Here is a 26,090-nt window from a genome sequence, read left to right on the forward strand (position 1 = left end):
AGCCTCGGCAGGCAAATAGTAACTAGACTGCCTCCTAGCTGGGCAGGACAGGGCAACGGACACTCGTAAAGAAAGCCCCAACTCCCTAAGACAGAGCATCTGAGGAAAAAAAGGGGTTTTATGAGTTCTGCTGCAGCAGACTTAAACGTTCCTGCCTAGCAGCCCTGAATGAACAACGGAGCTCACAGCTCAGCACTTGAGCTCCTATAAAGTACAGACTGTCTCCTCAAGCAGCTCCCTGACCCCTGTTTATCCAAAGAGTCACCACAAGAAGGACTGATCAGACTGACATTTGGCGGGCATTATTCTGGGACAATGATAGCAGAAGAAGAAACTGGTAGCATCCCTCACTGTTCCGCAGCTGCTATAGGTGTACCCCAGACAAGCAGGGCCTGGAGTGGACCTCAACAGTCGTACAGCAGAGGGACTAGACTGGTAGAAGGAAAACCAAGTAACAGAAATACTTCATCATCAACAATCTGGGCATCCACTCAGAGACCCAATTGAAAAGTCAGCAACTACTCAGATGACAGGTGAATAAATCCATAAAGATGGGAAGAAACCAGCACAAAAAGGAAGAAAACACCTGAAACCAGAACACCTCGCCACCTACAAAGGACCAAAACTCCTCACCACCAAGGGAACAAAGCCGGATGGAGAATGACTGTGATGAAATGACGGAATTAGACTTCAGAAGGTGGGTAATGAGAACTTCTGTGAGCTAAAATAACATGTTTTAAATCAATGCAAAGAAACTAAGAACCTTGAAAAAAGATTCGAGGAAGTGATAACAAGAATGGATAACTTAGAGAGGAATATGAATGAATTGAAGGAGCTGAAAAACACAACACGAGAACTTCACGAAGCATGCACAAATTTCAACAGCTGAATTGACCAAGCAGAAAAAAGAATATCAGACATCGAAGATCAACTCAATGAAATAAAATGAGAAGCCAAGATTAGAAAGAAAAACGCAAAAAGGAATGAACAAAGTCTCCAAGAAATGTGGGACTATGTGAAGAGACCTAACCTACGTTTGATAGGTGTACCAGAATGTGACGAAGACAACGAATCCAAGCTGGAAAATACTCTTCAGGATATTATCCAGGAAAATTTCCCCAACCTAGCAAGGCAGGCCAACACTCAAATCCAGGAAATACAGAGAACACCACAAAGATATTCCACAAGAAGAGCAACCCCAAGGCACATAATCATCAGATTCAACAAGGTTGAAATGAAGGAGAAAATACTAAGGGCAGCCAGAGAGAAAGGTCGGGTCACCCACAAAGGGAAGCCCACCAGACTCACAGCAGATCTCTCAGCAGAAACTCTACAAACCAGAAGAGAGTGGGGGCCAATATTCAACATCCTTAAAGAAAAGAACTTTCAACCCAGAATTACATATCCAGCCAAACTGAGCTTCAAAAGTGAAGGAAAAATAAAATCCTTTGCGAACAAGCAAGTACTCAGAGATTTTGTCACCACCAGGCCTGCTTTACAAGAGCTCCTGAAAGAGGCACTACACATAGAAAGGAACAACCAGTACCAGCCATTCCAAAAACACACTAAACGCTAAAGAGCATCAACAAAATGAAGAATCTATATCAACTAACGGGCAAAACAGCCAGCTAGCATCAAAATGGCAGTATTAAATTCACACATAAAAATATTAACCCCGGGCTGAGCGCGGAGGCTCAAGCCTGTAATCCCAGCACTTTGGGAGGCTGAGGCGGGTCGATCACAAGGTCAAGAGATCGAGACCATCCTGGTCAACATGGTGAAACCCGTCTCTACTAAAAATACAAAAAATTAGCTGGGCATGGTGGCGAGTGCCTGTAATCCCAGCTACTTGGGAGGCTGAGGCAGGAGAATTGCCTGAACCCGGGAGGCAGAGGTTGCAGTGAGGTGAGATCGCGCCATTGCACTCCAGCCTGGGTAACAAGAGTGAAACTCCGTCTCAAAAGAAAAAAAAAAATATTAACCCTAAATGTAAATGGGCTAAATGCACCAATCAAAAGGCACAGACTGGCAAATGGGATAAAAAACCAAAACCCATCAGTGTGCTGTACCCAGGAAACCCATCTCACATGCAAGGATACACAAAGGCTCAAAATAAAGGGATGGAGGAAGATTTACCAAGCAAATGGAGAGCAAAAAAAAGCAGGAGTTGCAATTCTTATCTCTGATAAAATAGACTTTAAAGCAACAAAGATCAAAAGAGACAAAGAAGGCCATTACATAATGGTAAAAGGATCGATACAAGAAGAACTAATGACCCTAAATATATATGGACCCAATACAGGAGCACCCAGATACATAAGGCAAGTTCTTAATGACTTACAAAGAGACTTAGACTCCCACACAATAATAGTGGGAGACTTTAACACTCCACTGTCAGTATTAGACAGATTAACCAGACAGAAAATTAACAAGCATATCCAGGGCTTGAACTCAGACCTGGAACAAGCAAACCTGATAGATATCTACAGAACTCTCCACCCCAAATCCACAGAATATACATTCTTCTCAGCACCACATCACACCTACTCTAAAATTGACCACATAATTGGAAGTAAAGCACTCCTCAGCAAATGCAAAACAACTGAAATCATAACAAACAGTCTCTCAGACCATAGTGCAATCACGTTAGAACTGAGAATACAGAAACCAACCCAGAACCGCACAACTTCATGGAAACTGAACAACCGGCTATTGAATGTTGACTGGATAAACAATGAAATGAAGGCAGAAATAAAGAAGTTCTTCGAAACCAACGAGAACGAAGACAAAACATGCCAGAATCTCTGGGACACATTTAAAGGAGTCTCTAGAGGAAAATATATAGCAATAAGTGCCCATATGAGAAGAGTGAAGAGATCCAAAATTGACACCCTATCGTCAAAATTGAAAGAGCTAGAGGAGCAAGATCAAAAAAACTCAAAACCTAGCAGAAGACAAGAAATAACTAAGATCAGAGCTGAACTGAAGGAGATAGAGACACGAAAAACCCTTCAAAAAATCAATAAATCCAAGAGCTGTTTTTTTGAAAAGATCAACAAAATAGACATACCACTAGCCAGACTGATAAAAAAGAAAAGCGAGAACAACCAAATAGATGCAATAGAAAACGATAAAGGGGAAATCACCACAGATTCCACAGAAATTCAAACCATCATCAGAGAATATTACAAACAACTCTATGCAAATAAACTAGTAAATCTGGAAGAAATGGATAAATTCCTGGACACCTGTGTCCTCCCAAGCCTAAACCAGGAGGAAGCCGAAACTATGAATAGACCAATAATAAGGTCTGAAGTCGAGGCAGCAATTAAGAGCCTACCACACAAAAAAAGCCCAGGTCCAGATGGGTTCACAGCCGAATTCTACCAGACACACAAAGAGGAGCTGGTACCATTCCTTCTGAAACTATTCCAAATAATCCAAAAAGAGGGAATCCTTCCCCAATAATTTTATGAGACCAACATCATCCTGTTACCAAAACCTGGCAGAGACCCAACAAGAAAAGAAAATTTCAGGCCAATATCCATGATGAACATAGATGCAAAAATCTTCAATAAAATACTGGCAAGCCGATTGCAACAGCACATCAAAAAACTTATCCATCATGATCAAGTAGGATTCATCCCGGGGATGCAAGGCTGGTTCAACATACGGAATAAACGGAATTCACCACATAAACGGAACCAAAAACAAAAACCACATGATTATCTCAATTGACGCAGAGAAGGCAATCAACAAAATTCAACAGCCCTTTATGCTAAAAACCCTGAATAATCTCGGTATCGATGAAACGTATCTCAAAGTCATAAAAGCTATTTACAACACACCAACAGCCAATATCATACTGAATGAACAAAAACTGGAAGCATTCCCTTTGAAATCTGGCACTAGACAAGGATGCCCTCTTTCACCACTCCTATTCAATATAGTACTGGAAGTTCTAGCCAGAGCAATCAGGCAAGAAAAAGAAATAAAGGGTATTCAAATAGGAAAGGTGGAAGCCAAATTGTCTCTATTTGCAGATGACACGATAGTATACCTAGAAGACCCCATCGCCTCAGCCCAAAAACTCCTGAAACTGATAAGCAACTTCAGCAAAGTCTCAGGATATAAAATCAATGTGCAAAAATCACAAGCATTCGTCTACACCAATAACAGACTTAAAGAAAGCCAAATCAAGAACGAACTGCCAATCACAATTGCTACAAAGAGAATAAAATACCTAGGAATACAACTCACAAGGAATGTAAGGGACCTCTTCAAGGAAAACTAAAAACCACTGCTCAATGAAATCAGAGAGGACACAAACAGATGGAGAAACATTCCATGTTCATGGTTAGGAAGAATTAATATCGTGAAAATGGCTATACTGCCCAAAGTAATTTACAGAATCAACGCTATCCCCATCAAGCTACCATTGACTTTCTTCACAGAACTGGAAAAAACCACCATGAACTTCATATGGAACCAAAAGAGAGCCCGCAGAGCCAAGTCAATTCTAAGCAAAAAGAACACAGCAGGGGGCATCACACTACCAGATTTCAAACTATACTACAAGGCTACAGTAATCAAAACAGCATGGTACTGGTACCAAAACAGAGATATAGACCAATGGAACACAACAGAGGCATCGGAGGCAACACAACATATCTACAACCATAGAATCTTTGATAAACCTGACAAAAACAAGCAATGGGGAAAGGATTCCCTGTTTAATACATGGTGTTGGGAAAACTGGCTAGCCATGTGCAGAAAGCAGAAACTGGACCCCTTCCTGACAACTTACACTAAAATTAACTCCAGATGGATTAAAGACTTAAACATAAGACCTGGCACCATAAAAACCCTAGAAGAAAATCTAGGAAAAACCATTCAGGACATAGGAGTAGGCAAGGACTACATGACCAAAACAACAAAAGCCAAAATAGACAAATAGGACCTAATGAAACTCCACAGCTTCTGCACGGCAAAAGAAACAGTCACCAGAGTGAATTGGCAACCAACAGAATGGGAAAAAATTTTTGCAGTTTACCCATCTGACAAAGGGCTGATATCCAGAATTTACAAAGAACTCAAACGGATTTACAGGAAAAAAACAAACAAGCCTATTCAAAATTGGGCAAAGAATATGAACAGACACTTTACAAAAGACATACATGAGGCCAACAAACATATGAAAAAATGCTCATAATCACTGGTCATTAGAGAGATGCAAATCAAAACCACATTGAGATACCATCTCATGCCAGTTAGAATGGCGATCATTAAAAAATCTGGAGACAACAGATGCTGGAGAGGATGTGGAGAAATAGGAACACTTTTACACTGTTGGTGGGAGTGTAAATTAGTTCAACCATTGTGGAAGACAGTGTGGCGATTCCTCAAGGCCTTAGAAATAGAAATTCCATTTGACCCAGCAATCCCATTACTGGGTATATATCCAAAGGACTATAAATCGCTCTACTATAAGGACACATGCACACGAATGTTCATTGCAGCACTGTTTACAATAGCAAAGACCTGGAACCAACCCAAATGCCCATCGATGATAGACTGGATTGGGAAAATGTGGCACATATACACCATGGAATATTATGCAGCAATCAAAAATGATGAGTTCGTGTCATCTGTAGGGACATGGATGAATCTGGAGAACATCATTCTCAGCAAACTGACACAAGAACAGAAAATGAAATACCGCATATTCTCACTCATAGGCAGGTGATGAAAAATCAGAACACATGGACATAGGGAAGGGGGTACTAAACACTGGGGTCTATTGGGGGGAATAGGGGAGGGACAGCGGGGCGGGGAGCTGGGGAGGGATAGCCTGAGGAGAAATGCCAAATGTGGGTGAAGGGGAGGAAGGCAGCAAAACACACTGCCATGTGTGTACCTATGCAACCGTCTTGCATGTTCTGCACATGTACCCCCAAACCTAAAATGCAATAAAAAAATTAAAATAAAATAAAAAAAAGAAGTACAATACTGCATGATGTAGTATACAAAACATTATTGCAGGGTAGGAAAAAAATAAGCAGTTGCCTTTTGGGTTCAGGGGATTATCTTGGAAGGGGCCTAAGGGAGCTTCCTAGGGTAAGGAAGAATGTTCTATATTTTGAAATGAATGTGGGTTACATGGTCATGTAAATTTGTCACAGTAAAAACCCTACACTAAAGATCTGTGCATTTCATTTTGTAAATTAGATTTCAATAAGAAAGTGGAAAAAAAGTACATCAAATGGCATTATATAATATTTATGGATGATTATATACACACATGCACAGATGGATGATTATATGTATAATTTAACTTGGGCAGAAAAAATACACACAAATTTCAAGATTGTGGTTGCTTCTATAAGAAAGAAAGAAGGAAAATATGATTGGGGAGGATACAAAAGGTCCCTTAACCACATTTTATTATTTTATTTTAAACAAAATTAGAATAATTAGGCAAAACCTGGCTTTTCAAAGACTGTATGAATTACAGTTTTGATATGTTATCAACTCTAATAAGAATAGGTAAAACAAGAAAATTATTTAAAAAATTTTTTCAGAATTCTAATAGTTGAAAGTTAAAAATATTTTTTTAAAAAGAAATCTGCTTTAAGTCAGTGTTCCTTTACAGTTTATCACTGAAAATATAAATAAGGTGTCATAAAAGACCCTTGCTTTATTTTAAATAAAATATTTTAGTCAGCCAAAAGGTAATAAAGAAAAGTGAATTCAACTATGTGTTCAGGAAGAACATATTCAAACTTGGAATGCTGATTATAAGATACTCCAAGATTTCATGACACTGTTTTCTGTTTAACAAAAATAAATAACATACAACTTAAGGGGACCCTGTCAGTTATTTTAAAAACTACCAGGATGCACAAAATTAGCAGAATCTAAAAAGAAATATATATTTGTGTGTGTGTGTGTGTGTGTGTGTGTGTATGAGATATTTTTATTATGTGAAAGAAGAAACTTCATTTCTTCCTCTCCATAAAAGATTAAAGAGAAAAGTTAAATCCAAGTGGGGCTTTCAATAAAGAAAAATATTGCTCTCTCTCACCTAGAAAATGTGTATTTAACAAACTTAGAATTAAAGAATGAATAAAGACCATATTTATGACTCTGCTTGTTAATCATCCTACTGCCTGTTTTAGGAACATGAAAAATTCTCATTAATTCTTTAGGAATTATACATTTATTATAAATTCTCCTATAATTTTGTGTAACATATTCCTTATGCATAATTTTTTTATGTAGATAATTTTTACTATTTCCTTGAAAATATACTATCCCCGATTATTAATGGGTACTCTTGGTATCTGCTTAGTACTACACTCATAACTAATGTGTGATTCTTTAATGGCATCAACCATTTTTTTTTAGAAACTTGTTGTATTTATATGCAATACTTTTTACAAAACATTTTTTTTTTTTGAGATGGAGTCTTGCTCTGTCACCAGGCTGGAGTGCAGTGGCGCAATCTCGGCTCACTGCAACCTCCGCCTCCTGGGTTCAAGTGATTCTTCTGCCTTGGCCTCCCAAGTAGCTGGGAGCACAGGCGTGTGCCACCATGCCCGGCTAATTTTTTTGTATTTTTAGTAGAGATGGGGTTTCACCGTGTTTGCCAGGATGGTCCCGATCTCTTGACCTCGTGATCCACCCGCCTCGGCCTCCCAAAGTGCTGGGATTACAGGCGTGAGCCACCATGCCCGGCCTTTACAAAACATTTTTACATGATATTGCATCTGACTGTCACAAGAACCCAGCAAAATCAGTGAAACAAATTTTCTCATCTTATTCTACAGATGAGAAATAAAAGTTCAGTTTCAGAAGTTACCAAGGTCATGAAGCTTATAATAATAGGACCTGGGACATAAATTTGGAGTCCAAGATCACTCACAAATAAGTACTTTTCAATTTTTCTTAATAGAGTAACTCAAAATACATTTTTGCTTAATTTTAACAGTGAAAATTCTGACTATTTTACCATTGTAAGACAATTTTACAATAAAAAGGCAGATGAAACAATGTAAAAAATTACAAAGAAATCATAACAGTTTTTATTCAAGCATAGCAGGGTTTTGTTTTGTTTTGTTTTGTTTTTTTCCCCTTTGGAAGGATTCTCATTGAGAATTTCTGGTTACCATTACACTGCTGGAAACCAATAGACTAAAGTTAGACAACATATAAACAATAAATTATAAACTCATATATTAGTTCTCTGATATCAGCTATTAGTATGGAAAGTTTTTTGTGGAAAGTTTTTTCCTGAAAGATGTAAAAGGAAAAAAAATTACATTTTTTAAATGAAAGCACTTAAGTTGCATTTCAAATTTAGAATTTAAAGTATAGCAAAAGACAAAAAGCTAAATTCTCAAATGAATTTTATAAGGAGAGAGTGATGTAATTTTAACCCAATCAGTATGTATAACATCATTATAATAAGACTTATCAAAAGACAATCTATCTGATGGAGAATTGAGTTCAATTTAGAAATAGTAATTTCTTACCATGGACCAGACACTAATAAGATAAAAGTCAAGTGAGAATTTGAAAGGTGTTCGTGTGTGTGTGTGATTTTGGTTTCTGTGCATGTGTCTTGAAAAATTAATGCCAAGAGCTTTTCATCAACTAGCTTTCTTTCTTCACTTCCATCCTATTTTGAGTTTGCAAAAGGACCAGGCAGATTTCCAGGTATTTGAGTAGCAATATTAACATATGCCTTAAATATGCAAGATAACCCAAAGATATTTATCACTGTTTGCATACAGGTAAAACTACTAACAAAGATAAAATCAGCTCCTATGTGTAGATAAGAGATAAAATTTTAAATGAGAATGGGGCAATTTATTAAAAATATATAAAAGGCTAAAAATCAGAAAAATAACAAAACTATAATATGCTTATTTTTATCCATGATATTGTCTAAACCACAAAGCCTGATAATGTGTTGGCAAGAATGCCAAAAAAAAAAAAAAAAAAAGAAAGGATACTCTCACATGGATTAGAAATGTAAAGTGGAAACAACTTTCTTGAGGACAGTTTAGATATAACTTGCAAGATTTTCAATGTGCAAACCTTTTAAGAAATTATCCTTCTGTAAGTCATCTACAGAATTAACTTGTACCAAGGATATTATCATCACTGTTATGGCAAACAAACATCTGAGTCCTTACTCTGTGGCTAGGCACTGTTCTAAACACAACGCAATTTTATGATGTGAGTAGTATTTTTATCCCCTACTATAAAACTGAAACTGAAAAGATGAATAACTTGCCTAATAACAGCTAGTAAATAATAAAGTTGGGATTCAAATCTTGGCAGTCTGGTTCATAAAAAAGAGAGTAAGTACTCTTAACCACTATACAACATAAGACTAAAAATTATAAACTACTTAAATATTGTCAACATGATAATGGTTCAATAAATTACAGTGCATTAATAATAAAGAATATTATGCAGCTAAAAAGCGGAGGTAAACTTACTATGTATTGACTAGAAAAGATCCCAAACAAGTGAAGTGTGTGTGTGTGTGTGTGGGGGGGGGGGGGGTTATGCATTTATATAAAAATGTGTATTTTTAAGAAGGATTAGAGACATTTATCAAATAAAGTAGCTATCCTGAAGCAGAGAATTTAAGGAATTTCTTTAATCAAGAAGGACTCATCATTTACTACACGGACTTCTACATTGTAATATCTTATGACAAAAATGTCTCGATTCTTTATAGGTTTAAAAAGGCTAAAAAGAAAAATTACAACATATATGACAATATTTATTAATGTTTTTAAGTAACGTTTTTTAAATAAGGTATTCTAAAAATTCTTTCTAAAATGTTATTTTTGTAATTCCAGTATATGCTTTTAGAGCAAAGATATGTCACGCATTTGCTTACAACTAGAAAACAAGTTACTATTGTAAGCCAAAATTACATTTTTATCTACCAGTCTGCTTCAGTGACATTTACAACTAAATTTATGTTCTGAGAAAGTAGGCAACATTTTTCCCAAGGTATCTTCTGTTTATTAAAACATGCAATAACATTCAACAAGTTAACAATTACACAATGATTACGTAAAAACTTTAGGCATTAATTAATGTGTTCTGCCTTATCAATGGTAATAAAGCATCTACTTAAATTAAAATGCCATATCATTTTACAAAACCCTTATCCTATGAGCAATCTTAATATAACAAATATATATGCTAGAAAAATTGTCTTCTAAATATAAATATATACATATATATTTTTTAAATACAAGAAGGTTTCAGCAACTGGGGGGTAAAAACCCACAATTTCTAAAAACAGAAATGTTAAATACACATATTTTTTAAAGGTTTATTCTTATTATAACAATAAAAATGTCAACTCCAAATTTAAGGTTAAATTGAAGATTTACTGTGCCAAGTTCCAGTTAATCTGACTGAAGGCCACCTTGTTTTCAGACCTAAATGTGATTAAGCTAAATTAAAGTGATATTTTTCCATTTCCATACTTTCCTTTGTAGTTTGTTGACTTTTTAAGTGACAATATTGAACTATAAATTAGGGAACGAGACAGAAAAAAGAGAAACCCAAACCCAAAGATACAGGAAGTTTAACACAAACATATGTTTTGCAACAGTATAAAAAGTCTCGCTGTTTCAACTGTTGTGAAAACATCCTAAATATAGACAAGATGAGGAATATAAATACATTCTACTGGTGGATCCTGTTCAGATTAAACTGAACAGGATTGTAAATACCCTTATCAAACCTCTGTTATATTCAAAGGCACTTAAATACTTAATCATCAATTGTCTGTTCTGTGAAAAACAACATACCATTTACCAGTGAGTTGTAAAGATTTAGACAATGTATTAACACAAACAAGCAATCAACACAGTGCCTATTACACAGCAAGTAATCAATAAATGTTTCATTTAAAAATTATAAAGCCCCCAAATAAATTTTAAAGCCAAAATAAATAAACTAGCATTAAATTTCCATATTTGCCAGATACAATACACTGTGTTGTCAGTATCAAGATCCAAGAGAAGCATAAGATGTAATTTGTATCCTAGAGGCTTAATCGTAAAAATGGCTTTCAAGTTGTCAGTTTTTACCATAAGTCCCACAGATGGAAAATGAAAAAATGAAAGAAAATTTAAAAAATAATAAAAGAATAAGTCGATCTACATATAATATGGAAAGATGTCCATGAATTAAATCAATGCTATTTCCAAAGCTATTTTAAATAAAATTAAAAAAAAAAAAGTTTGCCTGGGAATGAAAGAATTACAGAACTGACACAAAAATAGCTATAAATAAACCATTTAAAAATTTAGAAGATTCTATTTCTATCTCCAGTAATTGCAAGTTAGATATTTTGGATCAAAATTATAAGGGAATCTAGAAGTTCTTTAAAATTTCTTAAAAACTGAAGAACTAAATTATCAAGAAACCAGTGAACTAAAATCTGAATGGCAAAAAGCCAGAGAGGTAAACAGCATTCACAGTTGCTTTTGCAATGAGGGCATTTTCTTTTTCTTTCTTTTTTTTTTTGAGATGGAGTTTCGCTCTTGTTACCCAGGCTGGAGTGCAATGGTGCGACCTCGGCTCACCGCAACCTCTGCCTCCTGGGTTCAGGCAATTCTCCTGCCTCGGCCTCCTGAGTAGCTGGGATTACAGGCACGCACCACCGTGCCCAGCTAATTTTTTTTTGCATTTTTAGTAGAGACGGGGTTTCACCATGTTGACCAGGATGGTCTCGATCTCTTGACTTTGTGATCCACCCGCCTCGGCCTCCCAAAGTGCTGGGATTACAGGATTGAGCCAGGGCATTTTCTAGTCCAGAAGAACCCAATGGGAAAGTGAGCTGTGGCTTTGGTGGCCTTGAGTATCAAGAGGAATAGCATTCTAAGCCCTGGGCCTATACAAGGTAGAGAGTTTGATAAATCATACTTAAAACACTTTAAACTGGGATTCAAGGGTCTACACTCTCAGGGTAAGCATAAACCAGCTCTTTATGTTTACAACCCCAAAATGGTCCAGGGTACAACATTTTCGAATTTAAGATTACGGGAGTTCTGGACCGATAGTTCCTCAGCTATCTTTTAGAAATATACAAAATCCTCTCTGATAAATCATTCTAGGTCTCATATTATTCATACAAGTAAGTTTTCAAATCTAATGACTAGCACCTAGTTATGAATGAGAACCCAAGAACTGCTAGCAGAAACAAACCCATAAAGATTTAAGACATTGGAACTGTTCCATCTAGATGATGTGTCTCCCATATTAAAGACATTTTAATTTAGAGTTTGAAAATATTTTCAGGGAATAAAAAGTGAGACTGCAATTTTTAAAAGAATCAAATAAATGTTTTAGAAATTATAAAAATAACTGTGGTCAGGTGCAGTGGTTCACACTTATGGTTTCAGTGCTTTGGGAGGCCAAGGTAGGAGGACTGCTGGAGGCCAGGAGTTTGAGACCAATCTGGACAACATAGCAAGATCCTCATCTCTATAAACATTTTTAAAAAGTTAGCCAGAAATGGTGGCACGTGCCTACAGTCCTAGCTATTGTTGGGCCCGAGGTGGGAGACTGCTTGAGTCTAGGAGTTCAAGGTTGCAGTGAGCTATGATCACACCACTGCCCCCCAGCCTGGGTGACAGAGGAAGACCCTATCTTTAAAAACAATAAATAGAAAATTTAAAATAAAAAAGTAACTGAAATTATAAACTGAATCTATTATTTTAACAACAGATTAGAAGGTGAAGTGAGATTTAGTGACCTGAGAGTAGATCAGAAGCTATAATCCAGAATGAGACTGAAAATGAAAAATGAAAGAAAGATGCTGAGGATACAGTGAGAAGATCTAATGGATATACAATCAGAGGTTCAGAAGGAGAGTAAAGAACAGGAGGGTATAATATTTGAAGAAATGACAAATGAGAGGTTTCCTAGAACTGAGGTGCCAACCCAAAATGTAGAAGACACTTGTCATTTTATCATGATGTAGATACCTTAATGATACCACATTAAAGTGATGTTTTTTCCTTTTTGAGAAGCCATTTTCAAGATGAAACAGAAGAATGTTGGAAGAAGCTACAATTTTTTTGCAAAAAACATTGACACCCAGGAATCCAAATGGTGTTAGTAGATTTAAATGTTTACTTAAAACAAAATTTTGGAACAACATAAACTTCAAAGCAAATGAGAATTACACCCTTAATGTGTCTACTTAGTTAATAAGCTTGGAAATATTCATCATCAAATGATAAAAATTTAATTATTATTTTTTTAAAAAGTCAACTTCCAAAATGTTGGATGCTTTTCTTAGGCTTTTCTGAGGGAGAACTGATGGAGAGCTTTCTCTTCCATGGACTGAACAGGCGACTGACGAACATTTTCAGAAATCAGAAAAGAAAGGAAAGAAAGGGGAGAAAGGGAGGAATAAAGGGAGAAAAGAAGGAAACAAACTATGGACTCTAGGAAAAGGCTAGAATTCATCTGTGAAACAGTGGAAAACCTCAATAAGAATATTAAAGGTTCTTTGATACTAGGAATTTGGGAAATGAGTGAGCCAATTTTCCCTACCTTCCCTTGAGTAGCTAAAAGAATACAAAGAAGCCAGAGAGCAGAAAGACTGCCAAAAAACAACAAAGGTAGAAACACTCTACTTCCTACCACCTAAAAGATTTCCACCATTTATCATACACCAACAACCATACTGAGCTCCATGAGCCAATAAAGGAAACAACAATCCATGTAAGGGCTCTAAGCAGCCAACAAAGAAAATAAATAAAACAAGACTGGAAATAAAAAGGAATACATAGTAAATAACTAGAATGGCTAAAGAGGTACAGTAGGCCAGTCACAGTGGCTCCCACCTGTAATTCCAGCACTTAGGGAGGCTGAGGTGGGTAAATCACTTGAGGTCAGGAGTTCAAGACCAGCCTAGCCAACATGGTGAAACCCCATCTCTACTAAAAATACAAAAATTAATCGGGCAGGATGACAGGTGTTTGTAATTCCAGCTATTCAGGAGGGTGAGGCAGGAGAATCGCTGGAACCCTGGAGGCAGAGAGCCAAGGCTGTGCCACTGCGCTCCAACCTGGGCAACAGAGTAAGACTCTGACTCAAAACAACAACAACAACAAACAACGCTTAACCTGCCGTTTTGCTTTTCCACAGTTACCTATGGTCCAAAAATATTAAATAAAAGATTACTAAGTTTTGAATTGCACACTGTCCTGAATAGCGTGATGAGATTTTGAACTGCTCCACTTTGGACATGAATTGTTTTTCGTCTGGCATATCCACACTATATATACTAGGCACCCAATTATCAGAATGGCAGATCTGTCTCAATTATGAGATTGACAGACCACCAAGAAAGGTGAGTACAGTACAGTAAGATATTTTGAAAGAAACCACATTCACATAACTTTTATTACAGTATATTGTTATAATTGTCCCTATTTTATTATTAGTTATTTTTAATCTCTTACTATACCTAATTTATAAATTATCACATATATGTATGCATAAGAAAAAATGGTATTTATAGATTTGGTACTATCCATGTTTCCAGGCTTACTCTAGGGGGTCTTGGAATGTATCCCCTGCACATAAAGGGGAACTTTGAAAGAAAACTGAAGAAAATGAAAGAATAAAAACTGAAAAAAAGAAAGAAAACAAAAAAATAAAGGTACTTAGTGATATTAATGTTTAACACACATACATAAATGGATTGCTAAAGCAAAATAAATGGAAACAATCACAATATACACCAAACATGATTCCCAATAAGCAATTAAGTAGGTAAAAGAAAGGAGTGGGCCAGGTGCTCTGACGCACACCTGTAATCCCAACACTTTGGGAGGCTAAGGCAGCCACATTACTTAAGGTTAGAAGTTTAAGATCAGCCTGGCCAACATGGTGAAACCCCATATCTACTAAAAATACCAAAATTAGCTGGGAGTGGTGGCGCACCTGTAGGCCCAGCTACTTGGGAGGCTGAGGCAAGAATCACTTGAACCTGGGAGGTGGAGGTTGTGGTGAGCTGAGATTTGCCACTGCACTCCAGCCTGAGTGATGGAGTGAGCCCTCTTCTCAAAAAAATAAAATAAAATAAATAAAATAAAATAAAATAAAATAAAATAAAATAAAGGAGTGGATAGTCAGTGCTTGCTACTTGAAGAATTGATGCAAGACGCTTGTCTCTGTTTAGGGACTTAGAAAAATGTACTATATTGTCAGCACTCATGTTGCCTTAGCATAGAGCCTAAATACTTAAAAATTTTGCCCACTCAAGTCTTGTTATGACTTTTTTGTCTTTTCTTTTAATTTCTAAGCCAATCGATTTTCTGCCTTACTGGGACACCTGTTTTTCTCACGCCATAAAGAAAGTAGCAAACTACTAACATACAGAGCATGGATGAGTCTTAAAGTTTATTATACCCAGTTAAATAAATCAGAAAAATACTGTATAATTCTAGAACAGAAAAAATTTATAGTGGTAGAAACAAGATCTGGATCACATGGTTGCTTCTGGTGGAGAGGGAACCTGACTGTCCAGGGACACAGTGGAACTTTCTGGAGTGATAGAAATATCCCATCTTGGGGTGTGAGTTACGCAAATGTATGCACTTATCAAAACTGTTCTAACTGTACACTGAAGATCTGAATATTTTAATTATGTGTATGTAAATTATACACAAGTTAAAAAATTGAAACTATTACAGAATTTTCTCAGTACCATTGAGCAAGACTTCTAACTAGTTTAGAGGAAATTCAACAGCTTCTTTATTCTTCTATCTACCCATTTTTAGTGCAAACACAACCAAATAATTCAAGTGACTCACTTTAAGATCTGTAAGCCCCTTGAAATTGTCTCCCTGCTCCTAATACAACTCAGTAACTAATTTTTTTTGTCTATTTTATCTACAAACGAAAATCTTGTCTTTTGAGGTATTCTATAGAATGGAGAAGAGTTTCCATGCTACTGTACATATGGAAACTGAAACTTCAATCTCAAGCTTAAAGGTTAATCTCTAAGACTTTGCTATTACTTTCACTTCATGAGATAAGACTACTGATCCATATTAGTTAAAAAAATGTTAGAAGTCAACTTTAGTTGCAACTATCAAGTATGTGACTATCTACCTAGCTTTCACAAAATCTAGCCATTTATGTTTTGTAGCTGACTCGTGAGAGGTAAGTTTTCTCAGCAAATGCATTTCTCAACAAAAGGGGCTATGTCAACAGCTTGAAAGTAAATTCATCTAAAGATATGTTTTCCTCCTTGACATCTGATGAGTGGTTCCCAGATATATTGCTGGTAACTTCTGGCACTTTTTACAAGAATCTAAAGCTCCCAATCTTCTAATAGGTTTTGAGTGTTGTTACGGCTAATGAGTTAGCTATAAAATTCTCTCCAAATTTCATTGCACTTCCCTTGTGTCCTGATATGTTTTGTCTTTTACATTGATTGCATGCTATCCCTGTATGTCCACTAATGCTATCCTTCTTATAAAATTTTCAGCCTCAAAAGCACTGTTTGCCATAACTGATCTTCTTTTTGGCTCTATCAAGAAAACACAATTCAATTTTATTGCTTTATGCTTTGACCATTAAAAAAGAAGCAGTTGAATAGTTTTTCAGGTTATTTCTCATATCTTTAATTAAATGCAGATTGCTTTATTTTCTTTGACCATTCTATAAACTCTCTAATTATTTTTATTTATTTATTTATTTATTTTTTGAGACGGAGTTTCGCTCTTGTTACCCAGGCTGGAGTGCAATGGTGCGATCTCAGCTCACCGCAACCTCCGCCTCCTGGGTTCAGGCAATTCTCACCAGACTAAATCTTGTGCTCCTTCTAATTCATCTGCTTATCTAGGATTTTCAGTTTTGAAATTGCCTTATAGTGTAGTTGCCTTATAGTTTTTAGCATAAGATGCTAATCTTGTATCATGCTAACTCAAATGGAATCTGTTTCTCCCAATACATCTTAGGTACCTAATGGATATCTTTTAGTTCTTGAGGAGACAGAATAGTCTAGAACCTGTGACATTGGCTTGACTGACTTCTCCTTCAGTGTGTTTACAAGATTTTAAGTGATTAGGAGGGTAAAGACTTCACTACCTATAAAATCTCACAGAGGCAGTCAGAAAAAAAATGGTATCTAAGAGCACCAACCAAAAGTTTTATCTTATGCCATTTCTAAAGGTATATACCAAAATTACAACACTCATGAAAGTTTACTTCAGTGAGGAATCCTAAAGCACATGTCCTAATTCCAATGTATAACCAGATCTAAAAGTTACATTTTATTAAGGATTATACTACATATGACAGGATAAAAGTTTCTGTTAAAAGTTTGAGGCCGGGCAAGGTAGCTCACACCTGTAATCCCAGCACTTTGGGAGGCTGAAATGGGCGGATCACAAGGTCAGGATTCGAGACTGGCCTGACCAACAAGATGAAACCCTGTCTCTACTAAAAATACAAAAATTAGCTGAGTGTGGTGCCACGTGCCTGTAATCCCAGTTACTCAGGAGGCTAAGGCAGGAGAATCGCTTGAACCTGGGAGGCGAAGGTTGCAATGAGTTGAGATCACACCACCATACCCCAGCCTGGGAGACAGAGTGAGACTTCATCTCAAAAAAAAGAGTTCACAGGTAGGCCAGTCATGGTGGCTAACCCTTCTAATCCCAGCACTTTGGAAGGCCAAGGCAGGCAGATTGCTTGAGCCCAAGAGTTCAAGACCAGCCTGGGCAACATGGCGAAACCCCATCTCTACAAAAAATATAAAACTTAGCCATGTGTGGTAGTGTGTGCCTGTAGTCCCAGCTACTTTGGAGGCTGAGGAGGAAGTATCATCTATGAGGCAGAGGTTACAGTGAGCCACGATAGTGCCACGTGCCAGCCTGGGTAACTGGTGAGGCCCTGTCTTAAAAAAAAAAAAAAAAAAAAAATTAAAGGTTTATAGGTAGTTTTTTCTGCCAGTTCTTTTTTATCGTTGTTTAAACATGAATTATCCACTCAATAAATCTTGGCCCTTCTCACACTAGATCAAGGATTCTCAACCATGGCACTACTGGCATTTTGGGATTTGTAATTCTTTGTTTTAAGGGGTTGTCCTATACATTTTGGGATGTTCAGCAGCATCTCTGGCTTCTATCCACTAGGGACCAGTAGTATCTGTCAGGTGTAACAATCAAAAATGTCTCTAGACATTACCAAATGTCCCCTGAAAGGCCAAATAGACCTTGCTTGAGAACCACTATAACTAGATCAAAATATTTTTTTAATTTCAACAAAATTTAGGAATTATCTAAAGCTGTAAAATGCCTTCCAAGACTGCTGTCCAGGTATCATAGAAACTAAACTAATTTAGAAAAAAACTTCTCGAGTCAAACATAATTATATCTATATATCAGGTACTAGATCATTATTATCTGAGCTAATGAATTATGAATAATAATTCTACTTGTGCTAGACATTTTTCTTAGATGAGCTACTTCCTACTCCATTATAAAGATTTAGTGAAACACAAAGAGAGATTTAATAGGAAGATGAAACAGAAGATAGAGTCAGAAAGGAAGCCAGTGTGATAGAAATTTTAAGCAATCTAATTTTTATTATTACTGACATTTCAAAATATGCAAGATACCTTTACTGCTTGTCTTCTATGTATCTAGGCACTATTATATACATGTTATTACCTAGTTAATTGGTGAACTTTTAAGAAAATGGAAACAATTAGGAAAACAGAAAATCAATATATTTTCTTAGTATTTTTATAAAATTATTTAGTTGTTAAATGTTATACAAAGAGAACATTAAGAGGCTTAACTCTTATAGGTCAATTGTATTCTTTTGAGTACAATGATACTATAGTTTATTGTTCTTCTTTCTTCTCATTCTAAATTCTTATGGTATTCTCCTCAAAATGTCAAGTTGAAAGACTACCTTCATGATATCCCCTTCCTTTGATAATCTCACAGAATCGGAACCATGAACTTATGAACTATTTTCATTCATCAACTAGCTGACCAAGTAAACATTGTTTATGTTTTTTAACAGGCTGATACCAAAGAAAAATTCTTATTCAACTTGAATTTTGAACAGATATAAAGGCTCTTACCTACAAGCAACATTTGGATCAGCATTTCTTGAAAGTAGTAGCTCTACACATTTCAAGATCTGTTCCTCTGAGCCATGAGCAGAACATGCAGTTATCAAAATAGTTTGCTTATCTATAGTGAATAGAAAAGGGAAGAAAAACCCCCATACATCAAGAAGTGCATCTATTTGATGTCTTTAGCACTCAAAACAATCTATTATTGCACTCTAAAACTCTATAACCTCTTCCCAAATCTCTCACTCTTAGCAGATAACTTTGTCTTCCTTCATCAAAAGATGAGATTAGACATGAATCCCTTTCGTCTCCAAAGTTTATCTATAATTCACTGAATTTCCTTATTTCCATTTCTTATTCCCATATCTTCAAGAGAACAGAAAGTAGTTAAGCACATGGACATAGCCACATTGTCGGGATTTGAAGAGTGTTTGATTAAAATTTGCCTTGCTAAATTCATGTCTGGGAAACAATGATCCATTTTCTCTGATTTCACTTCTTACCCATTTGAAAACTCTTGCAATCTGGCTTGTAAACTACGCTATTGAAATTGCTGTAACTGCCACATACATTGGTTTGGTTTCTTTTCAGTCCTTTTGTACTGGATCTTTCTTAACCCACTCTTTACTAAAACTCTTCTTGCCTTGGCTCTTATGGTGTCAGAAAAGATCAGAGTAAATTAAAAACAAAAAACACCTATTTTGAATTAAGACTTCAAAAGTACTAGTGCTAGGATTATAAGCATGAGCCACCAAACCTGGCCAAGTGATATTTTTAAATGATATAATAAAAATAAAAACTTAACAGAGAAGGTTAAACATAAAACTGTGGCTAAGACAGAAATTGATGTAAAATAAATAAATGACAAAAAAGAATAAATTGTAGGTATAAAATTAAAAATTAATTATAAAATGAAATCTATACCTGAAATTATGAAGCAAATTTAATTGTATATTGAAAGTATGTTAAAAATAAGTAATTGAGAATTCAATGTAATAATTAAACTGGATTTGCTCATATATTCTTGTTCTTCTTACACTCAAAGCACTACTTAATGGAAATTGTTTAGTAACAAGGACAAAGATGGATTTCATTAAGCATCTCTGAAACAACTTTAAGCAATATTAATTCATAGTTTAAAATTGCACAGACTGATTTCCAAGTAATTTGCCACTAAATTACAAGCTTTTTAATGTTTATTTCAAGGATTTTTTCCTTTAAAAACAACCAGAACCTTAAAGTTAAAGGTATATAATAACAACCAGTTATAAAGATACTATAACTGGAATTTATTTTTTGGAAAGAGAGTTTTTCAGAATATGTATGGTTTCTAATTTGATTTTGTGTATTATTTACATAATATAATGAATAGAAAGGTTACTTCAAACTGCTTTTTTTTCCACTTTATATAATAGCTAGTTGGAAATCAAAAGAATCACAGTATAATCATTTAAGTTACCTCAAACATCTTACCCTTCTCAAAGCTTGCATTAGCACCTCTGTCCAAAAGGACCCGAACCAGCTCTGCATTGGCAACGCTAGCAGCATACATAAGGGGAGTCCATCCATATCGAAAGGTAGCGTCTACACTAATAATGCCTGTCAATATAAAAACAAGCTTTTAAAAGCCCATTACCACCAAAGAAAAAAATCAATCACCTTATATGCTTAAAGTACCATATAAAGTGATATATACATCATGTACTTTATTCTACAATGGGAATTTTTTGGTAAAAATGGCTTCCAAAAAATAGAAAATAGTTATGTCAGGACCTTAATACAATTTGCTAACTTCAGTTTCACTAAAGGCACTATATTTCCAGAGATGGATTTGACTGATGTTTTATTATATAATATGTAATTGAGTATGTATATTATAACACGTTTTTCCATGCTACCTTTTTTTTCTCTAGGGGAGCTAAAAAAGGTTTCACAGAGGTAAAATGCCTTTTAAATTAGAACATTATCCCTAGGCAATATCAATTATCTCTATGGTTGAAAATACCACATATATCCCTCAAATACCTTTAACTTTATCCCTAACACTGAACCTACCCATGAGTGACTGACCAAACGTGAAGCTAAAAAGATAGGTTAGGGTTAGATTATGAAAGCTCTGTTAAGAAATGCAGACTCTATTTTGTGATCCAGAAATTGATATCATTACATATGTATCATAAATGCAACATAGATACCACTATTGAGAATGGGACAGGAGGCAATAAAAAAACTAGTTTTAAGGCAGGGAGTTTATATAAAAATCAGAGCAAGGGTAGTGGAGAGAGAAAGGATAGAAAACAAAAGTACATTTCAAAGGCAAGGTCAGAATTTAAAATTACTTTGAGGAGGAGGCGTGATGGAAAAGAAAAATTTAAAATGATCATCAAGTTCTATCTTGGACACACAAATGACAAGCAGTGAGCTGAAATAAAGGGAGATATCAGATAATGAAAATAAGTTTTTTGCTTTTTGTTTTTTTAGAGATGGGATCTCACCCTCTGTCACCCAGGCTGGAGCACAGCTGTGATTATGGCTTACAGAATACTCAACCTCCCAACTAGCTCCAACTATAGGCATGTGCCACTGTGCTGGGCTAATTTTTTTTTTTTAGTTGCGGAGTCTTACTATGTTGCCAAAACTGGTCTCAAACCCTTAGCGTCAAGCAATCCTCCCACCTTAGCCTCCCAAAATGCTAGGATTACAGGTGTGAGCCACTGCTCCTGGCCAAGAGATCTAGACTTAAATAGCAATCTTTTTCTTAAATCTAAGAAATGTTTGGTAATGCCAAGAAAGGAAACAAAATTTTTATGTTTCAAACAAGGAAAACTTGTGTGTGAAACACCACTGAACACGGGCCTGCCTTTAATATCTTATAATTTATAAGTTCTATAGTCTCTGGCTATAAAATGTCCCACTTGTACAGCTTAAGGTCACATCACAAAAGAAACGCAAACTTGGTGGTGGGGATGTGTGTGTCACTTTTTTGGCTGTATAAATACTGGGTCACTAAAAGACTACATATGTCTAATTGCTAATTGTCTAACTGATATAATGTACATAATAATCACTGGGAGAAAGCACTAAGCCATCTTAGTACATACATATACTGCTAACCCAACTTGTCTTCTCTCACAAATTTTCCTCTTTAAACTGCTTCCATTGAAAGCATATCAATGAGATCAGAGAAAAAAATCATTCTTTTCTCATTTAATTGAGAGTACTGCTCATACTGTGATAGCAAAGATAGAAAGGAAAAGGTGTGAAGAAAAAGAGAAGGAAATGTGGCATTTTAGCATAAAAATTCTTACTAAAATTCTAACTTAATATTTAATCTCTAATATTTAACATAAATTACTAAACACATATTATGTTCCAGGCTTAGTGCAAAAAAAAAAGGTTAAATTTAAAAGGATGGACACAGTATATTTATAGAGCTCAAAAACATTCAAAATAATACTATATTGTTTAGGGATAGAGACATACACAGTAAAAGTAAAAAGATACTCAGTGATAAATATCAGCTATAGAAAAGTGGCAGTCTCCAGAGGGGATACCTTACCTTTCTGAATGTCTAAAATATGTCATACTTTAAAGAAAACTTAAAATGATAGTACACAGAATAATAAAAACTGGAGACATCTTCAAAAGGTTAAAAGTGGCTGACTCAAAATGTGCTTTTATTTTTAGTTTTCAATTGGTGCAGAAACATGTTTCAAGAACAACAATGACTTTGAAAGGCAAAAAATTAAAAATATTTTTAAAAAGAGTTATGTAATGACATCTGGAAGGAAATACCCTAAAACAGGAGTTAACCTGTGAAAGTGAGGCATCAGCAGTAAGGGGAATGAGAGTGGGGACAACGGTAAGTAAGTCTTTCTACTTCTACCTATATCTTTATTACTGGCTACTTTAAAAATTTTTGTAATCAGAAACAAATTTCAAACCGTTGACTAAATACCTATTTAGCAGCAGGCTATGATCAAGAGACTGAAAAACTCACACTTGCCCATCAATCATATCAAGTCTTAATCCTTCACAAGCCTCTGTCGCCTTCACTGTACCTAGTCCCACTACTCCAAGGCAAATTTTCTTTTCTAAAACAAATCTCTGTCTATTCCACCCCATGCTATGTACACTATACATATATTAGTATTAGGTATTCAGGCCTCTTTCCACTTACTCAGTTTATTCAATTTCATTCTTTAATTACAAACTCAAGTTCCATTGTCCAAAAAGTCATACGGATCCTTCTCATTTCTTACAAGAATAACAGCTAATGTTTACATAATTCCTATGCGCTTGAAGTCCTTTAAAAGCGTATTTTAATTCTCCCCCTTGCCAACAACCTTTTGATACATAATCCTCACTTTAAAATGGGTAGAAAATTAAGCTTAGAAAGATTTGGTAACTTAGTGAAGGTTACAAAGCCATCAAGTGGCATGGTTAGCAGTGAAACCCAGATCTGTCTTGTTTCCAAAATTATTTACTTTTCACTAAACTATGCATTGATTATAGCATAGAAGAAAAACATTATGCTATATATAATCGCTTCTAACTACACTGTGTGTCAATGTTTTGTATCTACAACGGCAATAACCACAATTACTTTTGCATCAATCTAAAGTAAACGCCTGTTACTTCTTTGAGTAATTTCGATTATTATAATCAATAATTTACATTTCTATGTGAAGCTAATTTAATTTTTTTTCATTTAATGCATTAAAAAAATCATGAGGCTCAGGGCAGAATTATGATGCTTTACATAAAGAAACTGATGCTCTCTTTCTGGGCATGGTGGCTCATGCCTGTAACCTCAGCACTTTGGGAGAAAAACGTGGGTGATCACTTGAGGTCAGTAGTTTGAGACCAGCCTGGCCAACATGGTGAAACCCCTGTCTCTACTAAAACTACCAACATTAGCTGGGCTTGGTGATATGTGCCTTTAGCCCCAGCTACTTGGGAGGCTGGGGCGGGAGAATTGCTTGAATCCTTGCCCCCAAGTGGAGGCTGCAGTAAGCCAAGATGGCGCCATTGCACTCCAATAGGACGATAAAGTGATATTCCATTCCATGCCCACCCCCCCAAAAGGAAATTGATGCTCTGAAAGTTTAAATGACTCTTCCAAGAAACCAGAGTAGGCAATAAGATGAAAGAAATTATCCACATATTTATTCAGATTTTTAGCTCAAGCCTCATTCTACCAGTACAGAACAAAAAACTGTGGTGAGAAAGAACTAAAATGTACATGACTAGAAACAATTCTTAAGAAACATACAGCATTATAGTGGAGTAAATGAAGAGAAAAGAATGATCATAGTGGGGCAGGATTAGAATAGGCCTCTTGAAGGAGATGGAAGAAATGATGGAAGATAATCAGGGTGGCATTCCAAATGTAAGGACAAAGGAAGAAAATAAGGCAGAGAGAACTCATAGTCAACAAAGATTATGTAGGATAACTGATATATTAATATTTGTTGTGTTTCCATTAGAAAAGTGACATAAACCTTTTAAAAATAAGGAAACCTTGTGAACTTAAGACAGTTGTGTTCAGGTGAAACTATCCCTTATCTCTTACCAGAATCTAGGAGCTCCAGGACCAATGAAACATCTCCGGTGGTCAATGCTTTCTTAAATTTTTCTTTCTTTTCTTCAATGGGTAACATTTGCCCTTTCAATTTCTAGAAAAGTAAACAGTTAAAAAAATTCTTATATATATATTTTTGTTTCCACCACATTAGGGAACAATGTTTGGTTAAATATATAAGTTTTTTCTTGGTTTTATTTTGATGGAGATACAAAGTTTAAAAATAATTCGTGTTGAAAATTATCTTTCAAGGGAATAGGTAATGATGGATCCAAACCCAAGTGAAGAGCTACTATGACCTTAGGAAGCGTATTTGGTGGAAACCACAGCTGGGGAACAAGAGGAAATTTGTGCGCGTTTGCTTAAGTCCAAACACCCATCTTTCCAATGAGAAAAACGGGAAATAGATGCGAGCAAGTTAGAGGTTTCACCAGGCAGGACCTCGCCTTCGAGGGCCAGGGAGGCCGAAATCAGGTGTGGTCAAGACAAGTTCTCCTCCGCTACCTGAGACGTCCGGTCGAGATACCCAATCTCCCAGCCGTCATCCTCACTCTCGCTACTCTCGCCTCCACCGGCTACTGCCAGGCCCCGTAGGGCGCTCGCCGCCATGCTTGCCCAGGTAGCTCTCTATGGGAAAAGCTCACTCTCTGCCTCTCCCGGCGCCTGCGCACAGGGGAAGTGCGTAGGGATGAGCGGGAAGGAGCTATGCGCAAGCGCTCTGGTCTGAGACCTCCAGCGCAGGCGCGTAGTTGCACGCTGCTGCTCATCTCCCTGTTTCCTCCCCAACCTTGAGGCTTCTCGAGGTGAAAACCTGGTGAGTCTAACACTGCTGACGAAATTCCTGTGCCAGGCTTCTGGCTGGTAGTTCCAATTCTTCTCAGGGATTTACCTCTCAACCTCTTTAAAGTATTTGCTTGATGAAAGTCTTGCTCTGCAAGGAATGCCTTACTTGTGACAGGAGCACACTGGGATTTAATGGCAAGTAAGACTAGACTTTCCCCGCCATTCTTTTCGTCTGCCCCAAGCCAAGCCTCTGTTAAATCTGTATCCCCTGGGAGACAGACTCTTCGTCGGAGCACCTCTCTCAGGAGCACCACTCAGACATTCAAGGAGCCCCACACACAAATAGGAGCCGACAGAGGAGCCAGGAGAAATTGCCCCAAAGAATTCTTCCTTTACATTTCATGGGATCCCAGATCCCACCTTAGATTTAGAAGCTTCAGACCATCAAAACACTTGCCCTCTATGAAGTGTAGATGCCCTAGAGGAAAATATGAAAGCAGGAAGTTTCTAGGTATAGTGGATCCAAAGAGCCAGAAAGAAAGAAATGATTTATACGTCCAGAGAGCA

The 26,090-nt window shown here is 36.3% G+C and overlaps 1 protein-coding gene across 1 annotated transcript in view; it reads right to left on the bottom strand.

Moving 5' to 3' along the window:
- ASZ1 (ankyrin repeat, SAM and basic leucine zipper domain containing 1) overlaps positions 1-25,411 on the bottom strand; it is a 63,815-nt gene extending 38,404 nt beyond the window's left edge. Inside the window, exons 1-4 of the mRNA XM_002751777.6 lie at positions 25,245-25,411; positions 24,732-24,834; positions 20,630-20,755; positions 19,163-19,274 (exon numbers count right to left, since the gene is read on the bottom strand). Of these exons, the coding sequence (XP_002751823.1) occupies positions 19,163-19,274; positions 20,630-20,755; positions 24,732-24,834; positions 25,245-25,349 (446 nt within the window). The 5' untranslated portion in view covers positions 25,350-25,411. The remainder of the gene's footprint in view (positions 1-19,162; positions 19,275-20,629; positions 20,756-24,731; positions 24,835-25,244) is intronic.
- Between the last annotated feature and the right edge of the window lie 679 nt (positions 25,412-26,090).

This window comes from Callithrix jacchus, chromosome 11 (assembly GCF_049354715.1).
Source record: "Callithrix jacchus isolate 240 chromosome 11, calJac240_pri, whole genome shotgun sequence".
Lineage (NCBI taxonomy): Eukaryota > Metazoa > Chordata > Mammalia > Primates > Cebidae > Callithrix > Callithrix jacchus.